The sequence below is a fragment of the Haliotis asinina genome, chromosome 7 (genome assembly GCF_037392515.1).
Source record: "Haliotis asinina isolate JCU_RB_2024 chromosome 7, JCU_Hal_asi_v2, whole genome shotgun sequence".
NCBI lineage: Eukaryota > Metazoa > Mollusca > Gastropoda > Lepetellida > Haliotidae > Haliotis > Haliotis asinina.
The window spans coordinates 65,308,572-65,331,138 of record NC_090286.1 but is presented as its reverse complement, the minus strand read 5'-3'; the positions used below and the strand labels follow the sequence as shown (position 1 = coordinate 65,331,138).

The window sequence follows — 22,567 nt, the reverse complement described above, 5'->3', positions numbered from 1 at the left end:
AGGATTATGATTTATATCTAACACCGATATTGCCAGCTCAGGTATGTTGCCCTGGGTTAATCTCTTATACTGCCGTGGTGAAAACGACTCGGTTCTACCGTCGTTGTATTTCTCAGTTTTCACCGGCACTGCTCTCAGTATAGTGGAAGGGTGACCTCCTTGAATGTTGTACGTTGTGCTCACCTGACCGAGATGAATGTACAGCTCTCGGTACGGTACTAGGTCGGGTAACTTCGTACCTGTGACGGTTGTTGTTGGTTTTATCTCGTCAGGAGACATACCGAGTATCCTCGCTAATGGTCGGCCGAGCCTCAAGGAGGTTCTTCCGTTGTTGATTAACACCACTGTGCCGTTTGAGTCGTTCATCTTGAGTTCGGCTCCCAGGGGTTTGAAGACCTCGTCGTTTAGAGAGCACACACTGTAGTAGCCGTCAGTTATCTGACTGCGAGTTCCACTGACGAACAGCTTATTGTTGCTGGCGTTGATGTTAGTCCATTGCGGTAGGTAGGTGATATCGCAGAGTGCGACTTCGAGTTGACCTGATGTGTTATCGATCGCGTGCGTCAGCTGAACGGCCTCACCGCTCGTTTATTCCTGGAAGTGTTATGTACATATTATAATATATGAATTATATATTATAATATGGATTTAGCACACTTGAAAATCGTGGTGGAAGGTAGTACGGGGTTTAAAACAACCTTTATTAATATCTTTGAAAACTATATCGTGTCCGTTAATAACGCGCAGGCGGTGGTAAACTGGAATCAAAACCCAATGCAGTTTTGGCAGAACCAACTAAACTTTGCTGTGTGGTGTGCGACGACAGGGTCGGGTGTGACACCAGACTACGGTATAGACGAACTGAGTAAGGCGGTTATTTTGTTTCATATTTATTATCAAACGAGACGAATATTGAAGGAAATAAGTGCTCCTCTTCCCCAAGATAAAGCGTGGAGTATGACGAATAACCCCTATGATAAACGCGCTTATGAACGTGTTTGTGGAGAGTTTGAGATTCCAACGAATAAAGACTTTCGCCTTCCTGGTGTGAACCATGGTCTCGGTATAGTTCTCGTGTACTTCTACAGGTCCGGAACATATTATGCCGGTTCTAAAGATGGTTCATACAACCCAAACCGTCATACATTTACAGGCCCCACAACGAATGAAAAGATCCATGTCAGCTGTATAAAGCAAACCAATCCTGATGCAGCCACAGCCTGGACTAAAATGATCTCAAAAACATCGAAAGAATTCACTCGTGCTGGTACAATACGCTTGAACGACTCGATTCGAACGTACGTGTGGGCGCTGTTGGGTGCGCAGTCGATGACGCGTTCCAACATCCTCGGTAAGGGAACTGCTTACGACGCTCAGAAACAGTTCGTTTCCAACGTTGAGGATGCTATAAATTCTCCAGTTGATCTCCCGCGGGCCATCGACCGTTACCAAAACGTGTTAGAATACGCCAGATCGAAAGTCAATTACGTGTTTGGCGTGGGGCTGTACATGGCTCCGAGTGATATGCAACTGAGAGTAAAAAAAGTGGTGGGTTATAACAACAAAATAGTCATAGCCACGGCGGATCAAAAGTTGGGTATCAACCCCGATATTAACACCCCCTATATCCCACACATCCCACCACGTGAAACGGGTATAGTGGCGCCGCCCCCGGAGCCTAAAGTTCATGTGGAGGTGGCCCCCCATATTCAGGCCTCCTATCAGCAGCATATTGATAATAAAACGGCCCTAGTGGTTGGTGGGGTAACTTTGGGACTTATTTGGTTAAAGATTTCTTAGCCGCTACGTACACCAGACCCGCCACGGCGACGATGGCTGCCCACATGTTTTGACTGAGCCACATGGCAGTTTTAGCCAGAGCGCCCAACAACCACGAGACGATGCTACCCAGGATGCCGGGAAGGGCTTCGGCGGCTTTACCAGCCAGTTTAGCTAGGCCTTCCCCGAGTTTTTTTATCCAGTCTTTAACACCACCGCCTGTGGGAGTTCCCCCGCCGCCAGGTGTGGGGGGTGTGGGGGTTCCTCCCACCAGTGACACCACCAGGGTTGATATGATGAAACCCAATGCAGTCAGAATGCTGGCGATGGTGATCCCTTGCTCCCGGAACAATATCCGAATCCTGTCTGCTAACGTGGTGTCTCGGTAGAGGACTTGATTGATGGTTTCCCGTATACGGTTGACCTGGGATCGAAGCTTTTCTTTGAGGTCTGCCTTTCCTCTTCCAAATTACGTATTTGTTTCTCGATGTGGGCTTTCAGAGCCTCGTCATCAGTTTCACCGAGTTTTTTCTTTTCATAGGCGATGGTGTCGTCTATCTCACTCATTTTGGCCGTGCTTTTTGCGAGATGTCCGCGAATGGTTTGCATCGTCAGATCCAACCCCCGCAGTTCCCAAACGGTAAATTCGAGCCCCGGGAAGGGTTTGTTCTCGTAGTCGGCCAACACTTTTTTAATATCATAAGTCATGTTTTGATCTGATATGGCGTCCCTGATACCTTCCAGACCTTGAACTAACTTCGGAGGATACTGCTTAGGTCGCGCGCCACCGTAATCTATGAAGCCTAGTTCATCGCGGATAAAGTCATTCCCATGTTTACTGCCCAATGTTGATAAGGCAAGCGGTTCTCTAGTGCGTTTATTCATGAGATCGATCTCCGGGCGAGACTTCAAACGCAGCGTGCCATTGCTGAGGATAAAACTGGAATAGTTCCTTCCCAACGGCTTGAGTTTGGATTTATTTTCAACTGCGTTGTAATAATCGTCGACGGCGCCCTTAAGGAGCTCGTCACCTTGCGAGAATGAGGTCTCCTGGTCATCATCGAATGCCTGGGCACTATCGCCCGACATCTCCGTCATATCTATGTCTTCATCCATTAGTATTAAAAATATATTTCATTTATATAACAATGTACGGCAGAAAATTAGATCCTTTCAGAAGATTGAGAGAGCCATTAGGAGCCAGAGCCGTGCGCCAGTCGGTGACCATCACCAACAATCCCAGCAAGATAGACCAGAATCAAACTCTGCTGGTTAGATTTCCAAACCTTGGTGAGAATGACCTCATTGTACCAGGCACTGTTCGATTGGCGTTCAATATCACGTTGACCTCCGACAACGACAAACGCGAGCTAGTGCGGAACGTGGGTCGAGCTATCATCAAGAAAACGACCGTCAAGATCAGCGGTAACGAGGTGCTGAGCATCGACGACAGCGACGTGTTTCACTGCTACGGAGATCTCTGGAAAAGCGAGGGAGAACGAGTCAATGATGTGTACCAGGGTATCAGCAAATCAACCCGGTCGCGCATAGGGTATGCCTTCACGCCAGACCAGCTAGACAAGCTATCGGACGGTGAAAAGGCCATCGCTCGAGCATACGGGAATCGATTCTGCGTGCCGCTCGACTTCGAGTTGCTCACGGGGCACGCGCCGTTTTACCAGGCCGCGCTGGGTGATAGGCTCGAATACGAGCTCACGTTTAACGACTATAGCAAAGTAGTGCGTACGCCGAACGGTGATGAGGCCAGTTATGCCATAGACAACATCTCTCTGGAGTTCGACATGGTCACTAGCCCGGAGCTGGCCAGGCAGGTTCGAAGCCAGTACTCTGGGAAGATGGCTATCCTGTACGATCGCGTACTGAGGCATAGATCAGTCGTGCGAGATAAGAGCGACACTGTGTGGAATATCAACCTGAACGTGCCGGCGCGATCGATGAAAGGTATCCTGGTCGTCCCCGTGGAGGATTACGAGCCATTCCGGAGGGACAGCGAGAAGTTTTTCAATCCCGAGATTGAAAAGGTGGAAGTGACCATCGAGGGCGTGCCCAACCAGCTGTTCAGTCATGGTATGAGACCACACCAGCAGTGGGATGAGATAAAAAAGCTACCAGTGACAGTTGGGGGGACCCAACATTATATAACAAAGGACCTGGACCTCGGCTCCGTGCAGATCGGTGAATACCTGACCACCAAGTACGCCCTATGGTTGGACATGCGATCCACGGATGATGATAAACTGCACGGTAGCGGGCGCCGTATAGATAACGGCAGCGAAGGGATAACCATCCAGATTACTAAGAAGGCTCAACCCGCTGGTAAGTTGAAATTATATCTGTACGTTATTATGGACGCGCAACTTAATATAGACAATGGGAGATTCGTGCAAGCCATCTACTGATGGGGGGTACCCCCCCACACCCCCCAACAATAAACAGTCCCCACTGCCCCACACCCCCCGGGGGTACCCACAACTACCCACTGACCCACAATGCGCCATAGTGTGCGGGCAGACTGGCTGTGGGAAGACCGTTTTCGTGTTGGATATGTTGGAGGGTTACTACAAGGATGTGTTCGATAACATCGTTATCATGTGCCCTACTCTGAGCATGAATAAAACGTACGCGCGACCTTGGGTGATGACGGACCCGGACGTACACAAAATCGACCCTGGAACACGCCTGCAGGACTGGTTGAAAGCTCTTCACGAGAAATTTAAAGGGGAACCGACGCTGTTCATACTGGACGACTGCAGCGCTAATCGCGAGATAACAAAAAAGAGAGACATGCTATCGTACCTGGCCTTCTCCGGCCGGCATGCAAATCACAGCGTCTGGGTGCTAACGCAGAAGTTCAACTCGGTGTTGAAAGACCTCAGGGAGCAGACGCGATGGGTGGCCTTATTTCACTGCAAGGACAGGGATTCGTTCGAGGAGTGTTTGAGAGAGAACGATGTGATGAGCAAATTAGAACGGGAACGGGTGAAGAAACAGCTCGCTGAAACTAAACACGCTAAGCTCGTGCTAAAGACCGACCAACCAGTAGCATATATAGTATGCTAAGCAAAGCTAAGCAAAGCTAAGCAAAGCTAAGCAAAGCTAAGCAAAGCTAAGCATAGCTATGATATTTGAAGTGTTTGTTGTGTGCAACTTAACTTTCATTTCTCTGTGTTTTGTCTGCATCGGGTATTATATAGTTAAAACTAAATCTTACTTGTTATATTATAAGATGGAGTGTGAGGAATTACTCGAACAGTTGGGGGTCTCCCCCACTGGGGGTGTGGGGGATTCCCCCAAGCGAGAGAAACTGGTGGCGTTGGCTGTTGGCGGCAAAGCTAAACAATACTTTGGAGACTACACTCCGGATAAAATTCACAAAATGTCAGCCGAAGAAATCGATAAGCTGTACGCTAGATACGAGTCCCGGCTCGGAGCAGAAATGACAAAAACAATAGGATCGGCTATGACCCAGATATACACCGGTATTGTATCACACTTCCTTCCCATTCCACCAGAGCGCCGACTTTACCTGTGGGAGGACCTCGAGAAAGACCCTTTTATCGAACACGCCGTGAGCTCTATCAGCTGCGGGCTGTACCACAAATATGGTATGTTGTTGGCTCCAGTGACGGCGGCGATTATCACGGCAAAACATTGTCAATTTGAGAGAAAAAATAATAATAATAGTATAGATGGATGCTGCGCAGGAAACCCCAGTGGAGGTACCCCCAACAGTGATGGAAGTGACTCCTTCACAGGAGACCAGGGAATCAGTGGGGGAAGTGACCCCAACAGTAACCAGACAGAAGAATCCTAAGAGAGTAGCTGCCGGTAAAAAACGGTGGTGTAACCAACATAAAGTGACCAACCCCCGACTGTTGTTGGCTGTAGGCGTAACTGCTGCCTTGGCTATCTCGTGGTTATATACACGTGAGGGACGTGAGGTGGTACCTGAGGTGGTAACCCCCACTGTTGGGGGTGTGGGGGTACCCCCACCGTCGACCCGCATATCATGTTATAATTTTAATATTTTATATCATATACATAATGTCTGAGGGGAAAACGTTCGTCAACGACGCATACCACGCCACAGTGGTCGCCAGTCTAGCCGTAGGGTACGCTAGGTTGACTAAAATGGTGCTTAAACAACCAACTATCAAGCTAGATTTCAACCTGCAGGATATGGGTATGCTCATAATGAACCTTGGTATGGCGATGGCCACAAAAGACATCCTAGTAAAACAAGGGATAATACCTGATAATATAATGAAATAAATATAGGGATGGCCACGATAGCTATGATGGTCGGTGGGGCGTTAGTGAATGCCCTGGCATTTTCCGGGAGTAATTTCCTCTTCTCGAAACTACGAGATGATCACGCGGCTGAAATACAGGAAGAAAGGAAGCGGCATGATCTCGCTACTGAGAAATTACAAAGGGCACAGGCCGAGTACGCTAAAAAACGCCTCCAGAGGATCGATTTTATTAACGAACAACTCCAGCGTGAAAACCATGCCGTTCAAACATTCAACGATGTCGATGAAGCAATGAAAGAATACTACCTACTAACTGGTAAACAATTGGAACCGCTCAATAAACCCACACTCGCTCAGTACTACACACCATCCAAGGGACAAATGAATCGTGAACTGGGCTTCATAGTGTTGGGTATAGCAGCTACTGCGTTGGTTGCTAAGCAATTAAATTAAAATACCTATATAAGTAAACATGAGACCCGCTCCATACCGATGCGAATACATACTTATGGGGAAGACCGAGGCCTGTGGTAGGAAATGCAGGAATCAGGGGTTCTGTTGTTTCCATATGGGAAGTCCTAACTACACGTGTTCTGTGTGTGGTATCGGGGTTAAAGGACACTACTGTCTATGTAAAGCTCACGGAGCGAATGTAGTCAGACATCAACTCATCTACGAGAATAAAAAGGGCTACATAAAAGAACGTAGGCGACTGCTCAAGATAGACTCCAGTGCGTGAAACAGCCACTTAAGGGTTACCTCCCTTTACTGTGAACCAATTAGACATTGGTTCTCTTAGGTGTAAACACTATGGCTACTGTACGCGAGCTGAAGAGGGTCGCAAAACAGAGAGGTGTGATCGGGTATTCTCGAATGCGGAAGTCAGCATTGTTGAGATTACTAGGTTTAGAAGCCCCTCCTACGGTAACACAATTAAAAGCTCAAGCAAAACAGCTTGGATACACGGGTTATTCAAACCTGGGGAGAGCCGGGTTAACCGCATTGTTATCACATGCCCCCGTAGCAAAACCTCCCACTGTAAAACAACTGAAAGCCGAGGCACACGATTTGGGTTTAGGCGGGTATTCCCGTATGAGAAAACCACAGCTTGTAGAATTATTACGACATAATAGAGCTATTGACCTACAGTAGGCAACTATTTGAGAGGTTGGCGCATGCACGTTGATAGAAACATAGACATTACAGATATCAAGCCTCTGATAGCTGATAAGGTCAACCAGGAACTAAATAACTTAGGAAGTATCAAGTTTCAGATCACAGTGAAAATGTCGCTCGATAAGCAGGTTGGGAGTACCACTGAGTATGTTCAGCCTTACTTCCGAGGTCAACAAGAGGTCGCCACACATACAGAGACCATTGATACATCAATCGATACCAGTTTTCAGCAGATACGAGAATACCTAGAACGCTACACACACTTGGGGTCCGGGTGGGCTGTAGATAAAATCGATAATGTCTATCTAGACATAGCTAACTACGTGCCGTTCAGAGGCGGGTCATACCTAGCCTTGCCTCCCTACTATAGGAACAAACATGCCATAGTAAACGTTAAGAATAGAGGAAACGATTGCCTGAGGTTAGCTATCAGGTCAGCCTTATTTCCAGCTGGCACTCATTCAGATAGGCTTTCTAGCTATCCCCAAGACGATGGGCTCAACTGGGATGGTATAGATGAACCCACCCCCATATCCCAGATCACTAAAGTAGAAAAACAGAATAATCTATAAATGTCTTTGGGCACGAAGGTAACACAACAATAGTACACAGGGTCAGCCCGGTGAAGGATCGCCAAGTTATCAATATATTCATGATCCAACGAGGTGAAAAGTATCACTACACGTGGATAAAACATCTCAGCCGGTTGTTGCACGACCAGTCGAAACACGATGGGGAAAAACACTTTTGTGTACGATGCCTACACGGTTTCAGTCGAGCTGATTTATTAGAATCCCACCGGGATGATTGTCAAGGTGTGGGGCAGACGGCCATACGAGTCGACATGCCTAAGGAAGATAACAAAATCCTAAAATTCAGTAACCACAAGAACCAAATGTCTGTGCCTTATATCATATACGCCGACTTCGAAGCCTTAGTTGTGGGTGGGGATTCCCCCACACCCCCTAGTGGTGAGAGCTTCACCCACAAGACACAAGAGCATAAAGCCTGTTCGTTTGGATACATTGTCGTCCGTTGTGACGGGGAAACGAAAGCTCCGGTAGTGTATAGGGGCCCTGACGCGGCTGAAAGGTTTCTAAAGTGTTTGCAGGAGGAAGAAAAAATTATTAGGAATGCATTGTATAGAATCGCTCCCATGCGTATGACCAGAGTCGATAGGCTAGCTCACACTAGTAGCACTAAATGTCACGTGTGTGACTCACCACTTAACGGTGATTCGGTGAGAGATCACTGTCACATAACTGGTAAGTATAGAGGCGCCGCTCACAACGCGTGCAACCTCAAGCTTAAAATCAACCCTAAGACAATAAACATCCCCGTTGTCTTTCACAACTTGAGAGGGTACGACTCACACTTGATCATGCAGGCCATCGCGAAAATCGATGGTAATATAACGTGTATCCCCAACAACATGGAGAGATACATCTCCTTCAGCTTAAACGGACTTAGGTTCATTGACTCGTTTCAGTTCCTCCTGTCGTCACTCGACAGTCTGGTCAAGGCCAACAATACCTTCCCTATCACCGATCGATACACAGACGCCGAGACTAGACCCCTGCTTATGAGGAAGGGTGTGTACCCCTATGAGTACATGGATAGTTGGGTCAAGTTCACTGAGACCAGACTACCCCATATTGACTGCTTTTATAGCAAGCTGAATGAGGCGTCCGTCTCACGAGATGATTACTCGCACGCGACTAACGTATGGAATAAACTGGGTTGTAAGAACCTGGGTGATTATCACGACCTGTACTTGAGGACAGATGTACTGCTGTTAGCCGACGTGTTTGAGACGTTTAGGCGGACGTGTTTCAAGCAGTATAAACTCGACCCCGCATGGTATTACACCAGCCCAGGTCTGTCGTGGGACGCCTTGCTTAAAAAGACCGGAGTTAATTTGGAATTGCTCACAGATTACGACATGCACCTATTCATTGAGAAAGGCTTTCGAGGTGTGATTTCCATGGCATCCAAACGATACGCGAAAGCAAATAATCAATACGTGAAAGGTTACGATCCTAACAAGCCAACCAATCACATTTTATACCTCGACGCAAACAACCTGTACGGCTGGGCCATGAGCCAGTATCTACCTACAGGGGGATTCGAATGGGTACCCCACGTTGATGTTATGGGGGTTGCACCAGATTCGAACAAAGGGTATATCCTCGAGGTTGACTTAGAGTATACCAAGGAATTACACACATCACACAACAGCTACCCCCTGGCCCCCGAACGTATGAGGGTTAACCCAGACTGGATGTCTGGGTACCAACATAACTTGTCAGGTGGTCGTGTGACAGACGTTGAAAAACTCGTGCCTAACTTAATGAATAAGACCAAGTACATCGTTCACTATCGCAACCTACAGCTGTACCTGTCGTTGGGTATGAGGTTGACCAAAATACACAGGGTGCTCATGTTCGACCAGAGCCCATGGATGGAGCCCTACATCAGAATGAACACAGACCTACGAAAAAAAGCCACCAGTGATTTTGAGAAAAATCTCTACAAGCTCATGAACAACTCGGTGTTTGGTAAGACTATGGAGAACCTGAGGAAACGCGTGACCGTGAAGCTGGTTCGGTTGAGTGAGGAAGACAAGCTCAGGAGATTGATAGCCAGTCCGGCATTCAACCGTAGTAAGATATTCACAGACAACCTGGTTGCCCTACACATGAAGAAAAGCCACATAAAATTCAACCGGCCTGTTTACGTGGGGATGAGCATCCTCGATTTATCCAAACACCTGATGTACGACTTTTACTACAACGAGCTCAAGAAACAGTACGGTGACAGGTGTGAAGTGCTGTACACTGACACGGATTCCCTGCTGATGGAGATTCGAACCGAGGACGTGTACGAGGACATGAAAAAACACCTCGATTTATACGACACCAGCGACTACCCTAAGACCCATGCCATACACAGTACGGTAAATAAAAAGGTCCTAGGTAAGATGAAGGACGAGTGTGCTGGCACGCCCATAGCCGAGTACATAGGTTTGAGACCTAAGATGTACTCCATACTGAAAGCCGACAATAGTGAGATCCGGAAGGCTAAGGGGGTTAAGAAGTATGTGGTGAAACAACACATCAAACACGCCAGATTCAAGGAAGCCCTGTTCAAGACCCGTACCTTTAGACATAAAATGAACACACTTAGAAGTGATGGACATAAGATATACGGACTGACTATAAACAAGACGTCCCTGTCGCCTATGGACACGAAACGTTGGATAGCTATTGATGGGATAAACACATATGCGTATGGACATGAAAAAATTTGAGGCTATTTACTACAGCCCGCGTGGGTACTGGAAAGGAGCTAGCGCAGTAGATAAGCTAGCTAAAATAGCGCGAGTACCCCCGGAGGAAGCCAAAGCGTGGCTTGAAAAACAAGCCCTGTGGCAGATCTATTTGCCGGCACCACGCTACGTGCCTAGAAGGAGGTTCGGTATTAACATACCTAATAGCGTTCACCAGGCAGACCTACTGTTCCTACCCCACGACAAGAGGTACAAGTATGCCTTAACCGTAGTGGACGTAGCCAGTCGTTACAAGGAAGCCGAACCCTTGACCACGAAAGATTCGGCCCAGGTAGCCAGAGGATTCGAACGCATATACAAACGCAGTCCGCTGACGTGGCCAACAGAGCTGCAAGTTGACCCCGGACGGGAGTTCATGGGTGCCGTGTCACAACTGCTAGCCAAACACGATACAAAGGTCAGGCGTGGCACGGCCGGAGCCCATCGCAGCCAAGCCATAGTTGAAAGATTTAATAGGACTTTGGCTGAGCGCTTGTTCGGCTATCAGTATGCTAGGGAGATGGCCACCCCTGGAAAACGATCGACTGAATGGGTCACGAGGTTACCCAAGGTGGTGTCGGCAATCAACCATGAAGTCACCCGTCTCACCGGTAAGAAACCGGCAGACGCTATCAAACTAAAATCAATAGTTGCAGAGTCGGCCGCTCCATTGCGTGGGAAGGAGAAACAGATACCAGATAGGGCCTTAGTGAGGTATCTATACCAGCCGGGGGAACACGAGGGTGATAGCCGTAAGCGGGCCACCGATCCTATATGGTCAGTCAAAACTTACAACATAGATAAAGTGGATATGAAAGCCGACGAACCTAACTTGTACTACTTGAGGGATGGGCCGGGTAGGGGGTTTGTAAGAGAAGAATTATTGATCGTACCGTACGGCACAGTGTTACCTCCAACACACGTTAAGTAGTAGGGGTAATAGTAGCAAGAGCTAATGACTCAACCAAAGCCTTATTTAGTAAATAAGGCTTTGTAGAGACATTTCTTGAAAGTGGTCCAGAACTGTCATTGTATATACTACTACCTGAGCTCACAGAGACTCTTGTCATCATTACCCACTACACTTTACATACGGAGCATGGGGGCAGGACATTTCAAAATTGGCTTTTACTATAAACATTGCTTGATGAATTTAGCCAGATACAACTGAGAAATCTTATCAGAGGACTGTAACAGTTGAAAAAAATTGAATCTTGATGGACATTCCCAATAATATCGATCTATATATTTTACTCTATTTACATGATATTTTGGGCCATGAAATGATATTCATCTTTGATGGCAGAGATACTTTTCTCAACACAAAAATCACATACTTGCAATGCTCTAGCTAAATGTAAATATCTACCAGGTTTTATTTTTAACCTATGACATGATATTCTTAAACATGCAATGTAACAGAACAGGCTTTGAGGAACATAGCTAAGATGCTGTTCACAGGAAAAATTATATTTCATATATGAATATACATCAAGCTTAGTGTTGTTATCAATATCACTTTTCCATTTCTGTAAACACTCATCTGAGTCATCAACCAAATGCTGCCTAAATACCATACAAAGTTCTTGTGTGTTTACACTCAGTGTATTTTGCCACACAAAACCACAGCCATGTTTATATAGTACATCCTTCACCAAAGAAGACCAGTTTTCAGCACCATCAGGAGAACTTTCGATCAAAATATTAAAAGTTAACCCCAAAACATTATTTTTTTGCATTTGGCAATTTGAAAAAATACTGCAGAACCCGTACAAATCTGGTTATGTAGAGAGGGTCTCTTCCTAGACTTTTGCAGAAGTAGCTTTTGAATGAACTTTTAATATTCTTTTGCAGAACTTGAGATGTACTCTTTGAATTCCCATGGTGTATGTTATTTCCTAGACTTCACATCCATAGTTCATTGTACTGGCTACAAAAGCATGGAACAGCTGCCAAACAGTTTTTGGTGCAAAGTCACATTTCTGTATGCTGGCATAGAGAATTGTTAAAATCTAAATATTTTAGATATTTAAATACTTACCTTGCCATAGGTCTATAGCATATTACCTCAATCTTTGCTTAGTAGGAGATCTGACGATAGTTCTATAGCATATTACCTCAATCTTTGCTTAGTAGGACATGTGACGAGTTGAATTGCTTTTCAATCTTGAATGGCTACCTCGCAATCAACGACTGACATGAGTATCTGGATCTCCCCACTGCGCATGTGCTCAGACTCCACGAGAACTTCACTTCTACTTCTAGGTCCGAAGAGTCCGTAGTGGGGAGGAGCATCCAGCGTTGGTAGGGACTAACTGCCCTGTGGTAAGGTAAGTATTTAAATATCTAAAAATTTAGATTTCAACAAATGTTTTACTTACCTCACCACAGGTCTATAGCATATGAATACAACAGACAGGACGGTGGTGTAGGACTCCAGAGGACCGTCAGCGTCTTAAGATCCCACATCTCAGGGCAGCCGGACCACTACTGATTCACTGTATGCCGGTCTGCCGCACCAATCTCTCGTGAAGGTCCACTGGAACCAGAATCAGAGTAGTAGGTCACGTACTAACCACTGGAGGGCTACGGTGCATTATCTCATGTAAGTAAAAGACCCCACAGACCAAGGTAAGTAAGATAGTACCTATGGGGTGGGCGGACGCGCGAGTTGCTGTGCAACTACCAATGGTCCGAAAGACTGTAACCCCTCCATATCTTCCACCAAGTTCCGCAAGTAATGGCTAGCAAATACTGTAGAGGACCGCCAGAAGCATCTAGCCATAATGTGAGGAACTGTACAGTTCCTATGCGGGGCCAAAGTCGAGGCTAATGCTTAAATCTCCTGCAGGTTGTTAGATGATGGGTGCGGAAGATTCTGTGCATTGTAAGCCGCCAGGATGGTCTGCCATAACCATAAGGCTGCTGTGTTCCTGGTGACTTCCCCTCTAGCAGTCATGGAAAAGGGCAGGAACAACCTATTCCTGGTTCCCCAACGAAGAGAGAACTTCCTGATATATGATCTGAGGGCCCGAACCGGACAGAGTAACTGCTCTTCCCGATCCACCGGTCCGATGATGGCAGTCAGAGGGGGGATGGTGAATAACCTGTCTGGTTGACCTGGCAGCTGGTTCTTTGCCAGGAAATCCCAGAAACACACTTGTCACCCTAGAGTGACTGAATGCTTGGGCGATGTACCCCTTGGCCCTCAAAATCTTTAGCAGATGGTCCAGGTGCATAGATGAAACCGCGCCGGATCTGGGTGCAGTGTCCGACTGTGGGGATGGTGTAGCAACTGGCTCCACTCTGGAAGCCGATTAGTTGAAACGTCTCTCGATGCGACATATACTCTGTTGGTGATAGATGAAGAGGGCAAGATAAGGCATCTGGCATGAAGTTGCAGTATCCTGGTATGTGAGATACTTTTATTTGGAGATTCAGACTATCAACTACATCAGGTGTAGTAGAGGTCGAGGCCTTGTTGACCCTTGTTTACATAGAAGGCTACTGTTGGGTTGTCCATCTGGATCATCAGTAGCTTGTCTCTCGGTGTTGTCGACCAAAGATGGACATGAATCACCACTTTCATCTCCAACTGGTTGATGTGAAGAGCTTGATCTTCCTTCTTCCAGACTCCTGCTGCAACCTCATTGTTTAGATGGCCGGCTCTAGTATGTAAGTCCTGCGCAAACATTGACTGGTGAGTCTACCATAGCAGGTATGGTCTCAAGATGCCCAATGTTGTAAACCGGTCAGGACATGAAACCATGACCCAGAAACTACTTTCATAGACGTAGTAGTAGGCATCTACGTCTGGTCATATCCTCAGGTGACGTGAGCAGATTGAGTAGATTTCATCACTGATATAGTGATAACGGAGAGAGCAGAACTTGCTTTAATCATCGGCTTGAACTTCGACCCCCCTGAACCTGGAACAGCGATGGGATGAATCAAATCCCGCGGAGTTAGATTCTCAAGTCATCCAAGCTGAGTTAATAGTATGATAGTGAAGTCCAACTGTAGGCCTGAGTTGACTTCTCTCAAGATAAGCTTGTATGCCGTGAAGATGAGTCATTCTTCAACTTCAGATCATCAATGCTGTTCCTTATGAATGTGTTGACATTCCAAGGAAGTATATTTATAGCTGGCTGGCTGTCCGATCAGAAACTGTCATTCATTGCTGCATCCCTCCAGATAGGCAGCGTTGAGTCTACTGTAAGAAGATCTCTCTGCCATCTGAAGAATCAAAAGACGCTGTTGACTACTAGTCTAGTGTGTAAACGACACCTTTCCATCGTAAAATGACTGTAAGTCATATGTAGGCAACTTCCAACACTGGAAATAATAACATCACATTCTGTGCAGGGCGTTGTCCCTTGGGGACCAAACAGTTTGTAGACGTGATGTCATCGGTGTAGCAGATAACTGATCACCGTGAAATCTTGTTCATTGTGATACCCTTGCTAGCATTTAGGCTTGTCCGTAACCATGCTGTTTGGCAAGCACGTGTCTAGATGAGTAAAGGACGCGAAAAAAAACTTCCACCGCTTGAAGCTGATGTAGACAAATTGTATTCCAGGTAGACGTGGCCGAAATTTTGGCGGAAGATAATACTGTCGTCTCATGTGATCGGAGGTGTAGTTTGCAGTGGTATGTTGTAGACGTCTCGAAAAATCTTTGTGACTAGACAAGTAAAAAAACTTTCACAGCTTGAAAGCTGATGTAGACAAATTGTAAACGTAAGGATCTTCGAGGATGGGCCAGTTCCATCCTCCAAAAGATGCCCAGTCTCCCACCTACCGGCCTAGGAAAAACTGGCGCGGCTGGGGGCGGGAGGTCCCAGTTGTGACAGGTAACACCTTCGTCTTGAGTAGGGGCGCTTCCCCATCCCTCTGCCGGGGGTGTCCCTGGTTGAGTCTGTAGGCTTGCGACGATCGGCTATCATGCTGACCTGGCAAAGGCGCATCTGATAGATTCCCTCATCTAGAGGGATGACAAGACGACGCTTGAAGTAAACGTGAAGTTTTCGTGGAGTCTGCGCGCATGTGCAGTGGGGAGATCCAGATACTTCCGTCCAGATCTCCTACTAAGCAAAGCTTGAGGTAATATGCTATAGTCCTATAGTAAGGTAAGTAAAAATTATTTAGGGCCTTTAATCCTTGGTCTTCTCAGATTTGACTATGACATTTGGCAAACACTCATTTGTCCATTAGATGATATCATATACATTTTTTTGTAGTTGAAAGATTTCACTATTTCTAATTGTTCATTTCCAACTGACCACTGATATGGAGTGGATGGCTTCCTTCCTTTCTAAAAATTTATTACTTTACTCTTATCAGCATTTATAGACATGCCCCACATGTGGCAATACTCGTGCAGTGAATGTAATAGGTTCTGTAATCCTTTTGGTGTCTGAGACAAAAGTACCATATTGTCTGCAAAAAAAAATAATAAGGAATAGACTGATGCAGTCTAAATATTATTCCATCATTATTACAGTTCTGTAGTTCCTGCTTTAAATCCTCCATGAAAAATGAGGATAGCAAGGGTGACATAACTTCTCCTTGTTTTATTTCTGCTCCGATACTGAAAAAGTCGGAAAAGGTTGAGTTTTCTTTTACACATGCTTCACTTACAATACATGGATTTAATTATAGCCCACACTTTTGTCTTGTATTCTGTGTTTAAATTATTTATACAGTAAACCATTCTTATATATTGTCAAAGACTTTGGATAAATTCTCTTTCTTATTTAAAATTTCTGTATAACAGCATGTAAAAAGATGAAGAAGAATGACCTTTCCTGAACCCAGATTATATGTCTGATATTGCCTGGTATCTGTCAGTTCAGGTTGTCAGTCCATTTGTCAGGACGGAAGTGAACAATTCGGAGAAGGAGCTGTTCAGTGTAACTCTTCTGTAATTGCTGACATCATCTGTAGGTCCTTTCTTATGGATAGGGATTATCATGCCTTGAGTTCAACATCTTGGAAAAGTCCTGCTTCTGAATATTATGTTGAATAGGTTGGTTATTTGGTCAACAATTACATCGCTAGCACATATGAACATTTCATTCAGAATGCCATCTAGACCTACTGATTTACTAGACTCTAATTTTTGAATAGCTTGTTGGACTTCTTCCCAACTTATTTCCCTATCTGATTCACATCAGTTTTGAGTTTCATCATTTTCAATGTCTGAGTTACAGAACTGTCCTAGCTCGCTATATATATATTGTTAAACTAATTACGAAATTCTGCTGCTTCTGGACTGTTGTCTGCAGACTTCTTATTCTTCAAAGTTTCTATCTCCTGGATATCTTCTCGCGATTTGCCTGCTTTTGATAACTTTCTTGTATTTTTGTTTTAGTTCCCTTTGTCTATTTCTGTTACATTCAGTCATGTTTTGGTTAAAACTGGTCAATGCTACTAGGTTCCACACTGTTAGAAAACAACCACATTATTAGATGTACCCCACACAGGGCATCGTTCATGATCATCTATTCTAAACAAACAAAGCAACAACATTATTAGATGTACCCCACACAGGGCATCGTTCATGATCATCTATTCTAAACAAACAAAGCAACAACATTATTAGATGTACCCCACACAGGGCATCGTTCATGATCATTTATTCTAAACAAACAAAGCAGCAACATTATTAGATGTACCCCACACAGGGCATCGTTCATGATCATCTATTCTAAAGAAACAAAGCAGCAACATTATTAGATGTACCCCACACAGGGCATCGTTCATGATCATCTATTCTAAACAAACAAAGCAACAACATTATTAGATGTACCCCACACAGGGCATCGTTCATGATCATCTATTCTAAACAAACAAAGCAGCAACATTATTAGATGTACCCCACACAGGGCATCGTTCATGATCATCTATTCTAAACAAACAAAGCAACAACATTATTAGATGTACCCCACACAGGGCATCGTTCATGATCATCTATTCTAAACAAACAAAACAACAACATTATTAGATTTACCCCCAGACAGGGCATCGTTCATGATCATCTATTCTAAACAAACAAAACAACAACATTATGAGGGGCACCCCCAGACAGGGTGCATAGAAGTGTGTGTGTGACTTGATATTTCATTAAGTAAGACCTGTTATCCAGTGTATATGGGACCTGATAGTGCAGTGTGTATGTAGAACTGGGTATATATAGTGAGAAGGGCATTACAGTGTGATTGATAGGAATCTGATGGTGAGATATGTCTTTCAAGTGAGACTTGATGTAAATGTGAGTAAGAAGAGTGACAAGTTACCAAATGCTGACTTGGATTCCTCTATCCTCTCAGCATCTGAGGAGTCCACAATGTAGATGACTGCGTGGGACTCAGCGTAGTACTGAAGGACAAAATACAAATACAAACTTTCATCTCTCAAATGAAAATATTTAAGGACAAGCTTTTTAGAAAATAGCAATATAATTTGACAAACATTTAAATTTGTCAAAAGGTTTAAAACTAAAATTCTAGAGGTAACATTCAAGACTGATGATGAGGATTGTGTGATGAAACATGACTGAACATTGATGGAGTGTCTGGTTCAGGCTTGATTATTTACAGACTGACACCATATAGATGGAATTTTGGGGCATAAAACTTAACACACTCAATCAAATCATACAACATTAATCAGGTCATGAAAAAACACAGTTGTCAAGTTGATGTCTTAACTAACCTCTTCTAAACTTGTGCACATATTTTTAACAAATATTATTTACAGACTATCATCAAATATCATAGTTACTGGTCTCACCTTGTCCCACAGGGACTGGAGCTCCTCCTGGCCGCCCAGATCCCAGAAGTTGAGACGCACTTTGCCCAAGTCAATCTTCCCAACTAGATGGAGGACAATCACACAGAGCAAGCTGTTGAATTTCTAAATCAGCATTGTTCTTCAGCATGTTTTCGGCACAGGTTGTATATGCTGATGTCACTATGGCATTATATTTGTCTGAACTACTTTTATCTGTGATGGTCTGAGTTAGAATATTTGGCCTTCAGTAACTCATGCTTGTTGTAAGTGGCAACCAATGGGATTGGGTGGTCAGACTCCCGCACTTTATTAAGAATTGTCATTGGTTCTCAACTCTGCAGACTGTGCAGACTGGATTATTTACAATCTGCCGCCATATAGCTGGAATATTGCTGAGTGTGGTGTAAAACTAAACTCACTCACTCACTGAACTTCTTCACTTACAGATCAATGTTGGGAGGGAGGTAACTCTTAAAGTATGCTTCAATTCAAACAAACTTTTCTTCAAGACATGACATAATATATACCTGTATTGACACTTGCTGAGATGAGAGATAACTTACTATTGAGACCAACAGTGCTGGTGATCTTGGACAGGTTCATTCCCTGATAGTTGCGGTTGAACTTGGTCTTCGTCTGCTCCAGATATGTCTGGTGACAAAGGGAACAACTCCATATATCCTAACTGGCACCATTATTTCACCACAGATGCTGGCATTATAGAGATTTGGAAAGTATACCACATCTTGCAATCAGTAACTCAAAGATTTGTAAAATGTGCTTCCAATAGAGAAGCATCATAAGTGGCCAGTTCTGACACTTTAAAGTTAAAGGTAACATGCAATGTAAAACAAGTCTGCTACGATTATAATACCTTTCGGAATTCACTAACTGAAACAAATCATCAAACATGTCCATTCAACCTATAAAGTTGAAAAATAAAGACGAGGAAAAAAGCCTGCAAAATCAGAGTTCAAACCATTCACTAATTTTCCCCCAGAGCTGGGGGAAAGGAAAAGTGATTTCAACAGCTATGCTGTGCTCAAAACGTATGTGTAGTGAGAAGGTTCGCAGAGCATTAAACAGTATGCCTGCCCAGAGTATGAGGTCATTCTATGAAAAAAAACAAAACATGTTGACTGTGATAAGCAGACTCTGTCACAGAGAATACTCAATGTCTAGTTGACATAACCATATGTCTGCCTGCCTGTCTGCTAATGACAATATGCAATGCATAAAATCAATTACCGACCATTTGAATTTTGAAATTAACACCTATCGGGCTTATCAGCTAAAAACAAAGAGCCAGCTAGGTGTATTGACAAATGAACAAGTGGCCAATGACAAGGTCTCGTTACACATGAGTGCACATCCACTGGCCCTGATTGGGTTCGGTATTGTAGCTGCTTTGTTTCGAGTGAAGTAAACCTAAGTATGAAATACTGCACTTTTGATTTGCGATTATATGCTTATAAGTTTGTTTATTTGTTGTTTCACAACACCTATGCATTTTATATGCCATGAACAAGTGATAACTGTGTTTTAATTATGTTCGATTTTTTGGTTGCATATGACCTGTAATCATGTTTATTTATTGCAATGAAATACAAACTTGAAAATGTGACTCAATGTCAATGTTCCTTCAAATAAGGGCATAAAAACCCACTAAGACACCACTGTAAAGACACCATACAGCGGTTTGCATGTATGGATATAGAACTGACTTTTACTCAGTTGTCCTTATACAATGATCAACTAAGAGCTTCATCATACAGCTACTCATGGGCTTACTGTGGGCAATGTCACAGGGTCACATGCCTGGATGCTCAGTTACATGAAGACGGTCAGCAGAGATATGCAGGTGTTCAAACATTCCTCACATCTGTGCAGCCACATAATTTTGAAGACATGGCCAGACAAACATGATCAGGAAAGTAATATTTTTCAACACGGCTACCATGAGTTTTTAATTCACTCACATGCAGACTTCTTTAACAGTAATCTAGTTGCATGTGCCAGTGTCAACTGGTCATGTGTATTGACCATTGTTAAGACATGAACTCCATTGAATCATTCCTGAGAATAAAATGGTTGCCAAGATGTCGGGTGAAAATGACAATAATGGATGTCACAGGCTTTTACCTTGGCTCCCATCAATAAAGTTCACAGGAATATGTGGACCCTGTAAAGTATTGAAATGGTCTGGTGTAATGTACAGTCCACTTTAGTCAGAAACGACTGACAATTTGCAGATGTTATCATTGTACAAAATTACCACATCAATATAAATAGTACAAATGTTTATCATATACTGATACCCAACAGTTTTCTTATATTTGAACATTTTCTGGACTCCACCAAAAATGTTGTTTACGAAACTATCATCATTGAAAATGCAAAAGTTGTTAGCTGTCGCGGTTGGGTGAAACCGCAGAAACGGAACAGCCACTATCTCATCCACTAATTCATCAGTCCGTTTCTGACTCAAACAGACTGTATGTTAGGAGCTTGGAATGAATCAGTGATCATGAGGACGATACTCAAGACTGACAGCTGAAATAACCAGTAATTCTCTTGATGTGCTCTGGATGCAGTATTTTTGTTTTTTCTGTATCCATTCTCAACATTTGACCATAGAGGACATACATTTGTGCATCAAGCAAAACCCTGATGTCATATTGAATTATTTGTGACAATGAGGGAGCCACTTTTGTTCTAGCAATATCATGTCAGTGGTCTGTGACAAGGAGCTGTAAGGGTCTGCTTCCTAAACAATGAAAATAATTGCCATGAGCTAGTCAGGAAGCATGAACTTGTGCAAGCTGAGAATAACTCGTACCCTTATTGGTAGGAAAAGTGTTTCCTGGTGATAAAGATACCCTTCTCACTTGTGAATAAGTCCTATTGTGAGGATGTTACCTGTAACTATTTTGTATAAGAACATTTCGGGAAAATATCAAATAAAATAATGAATGAAAAAAGAAGCATTATCCTCACCGTTTTTCCAGCATTGTCCAGTCCCAGGATGAGGACAAAATATTCATCTTTCTGGAACAAGTACTTGTACAGGCCAGACAGCAATGTGTACATCAGGGATGTGGCAAGACGATCAGGACTGCTCTGTAACATTTGGTACGCAACAGTTATGACATGCATGCAGCCTTTAATATCGTCAGAAAACTGGCTGACAAAGGTTCTGAACTGTGCTGTGACCTGATAATTATTGAGCTTGACTATAAAAAATAAAAATAAATGAATTGTTCAGTCTACCTATAGTACCAACATTTTAGTGTTATCGGTGAGTGATTGTTGTGTGAGGTAAAATGGTATCTGTATTTCCCTGCATGACACATGGCAAATGACTGATAGATTTATAGGCAAAAATAAGTTCATTGATTGTTCTTATCTTAGTCTTTATCTGTGATATTGACAGTAGATTCATATTTCTGGTCCCATTTACAATTTTGTGGTTTCTGTTTTAAGAGTGAATCTGAAAGGTGAATTGGTTGTCAACAACGCATTTTTTCGCCGGTGATATGGAGACAGCTGTGTCACATGCACTATCAGACCTTAATACAAACGTGGTATAATCCGATAACTGCCTGGTGTGTTTCTGCTGAGAGTTCAATAACATGTTCTATTCAAAGATGAAAGAAACACCTATAAGATTGCGTATCCGTCAATCTTGATTTTGAAAGCTGAGGCTGACATAAACAATAACGTGCTACAAATAAATTTGCCGGTTTCTGTATTCGTTAAACAGAAATCAGTTAAACATGTCTGATAAAAGGTAATCAAGGTCTGGAAAGAAGTCTAAATATTACATCAAAGAAATGAAAAACACAAATGAAACACGCACGCTTTTCTACTGAAGACCGGATGTTTCCATTCCAGCGTGAGCAATGGGCAGACAATCTATTCAAGGGAAGTAACTTGCGCGCTGACTTGTTGGACTCCCCACATCATTGATATCAGTTCTAAACATGAAAGAACTGACTCTCACTGGCATTTAACGATATACAGTGACATACACAATATAAAGCGACAAAGATATTGTCTAGTGTATATTTATGTTCTCACTGCTTGATTTTAAAGATAATAAACCATGTAATGAAACTCTTTTAGGCTTATTGAAAACGTTACAGGCTGGTGTGTGGAACGTGCAAAAGAAGGGAGGCTACTCTCATTGGGAAGATTACTTTGTGCAGAAAATAGCA

At 43.8% G+C, this 22,567-nt stretch overlaps 1 protein-coding gene across 1 annotated transcript in view; it reads right to left on the bottom strand.

The window, feature by feature from the left end:
• The window catches only part of LOC137291523 (ADP-ribosylation factor-related protein 1-like), a 48,416-nt gene extending 26,154 nt beyond the window's left edge, over positions 1-22,262 (bottom strand). Inside the window, exons 1-5 of the mRNA XM_067822887.1 lie at positions 22,210-22,262; positions 21,348-21,470; positions 18,914-19,001; positions 18,351-18,433; positions 17,855-17,936 (exon numbers count right to left, since the gene is read on the bottom strand). Of these exons, the coding sequence (XP_067678988.1) occupies positions 17,855-17,936; positions 18,351-18,433; positions 18,914-19,001; positions 21,348-21,440 (346 nt within the window). The 5' untranslated portion in view covers positions 21,441-21,470; positions 22,210-22,262. The remainder of the gene's footprint in view (positions 1-17,854; positions 17,937-18,350; positions 18,434-18,913; positions 19,002-21,347; positions 21,471-22,209) is intronic.
• Between the last annotated feature and the right edge of the window lie 305 nt (positions 22,263-22,567).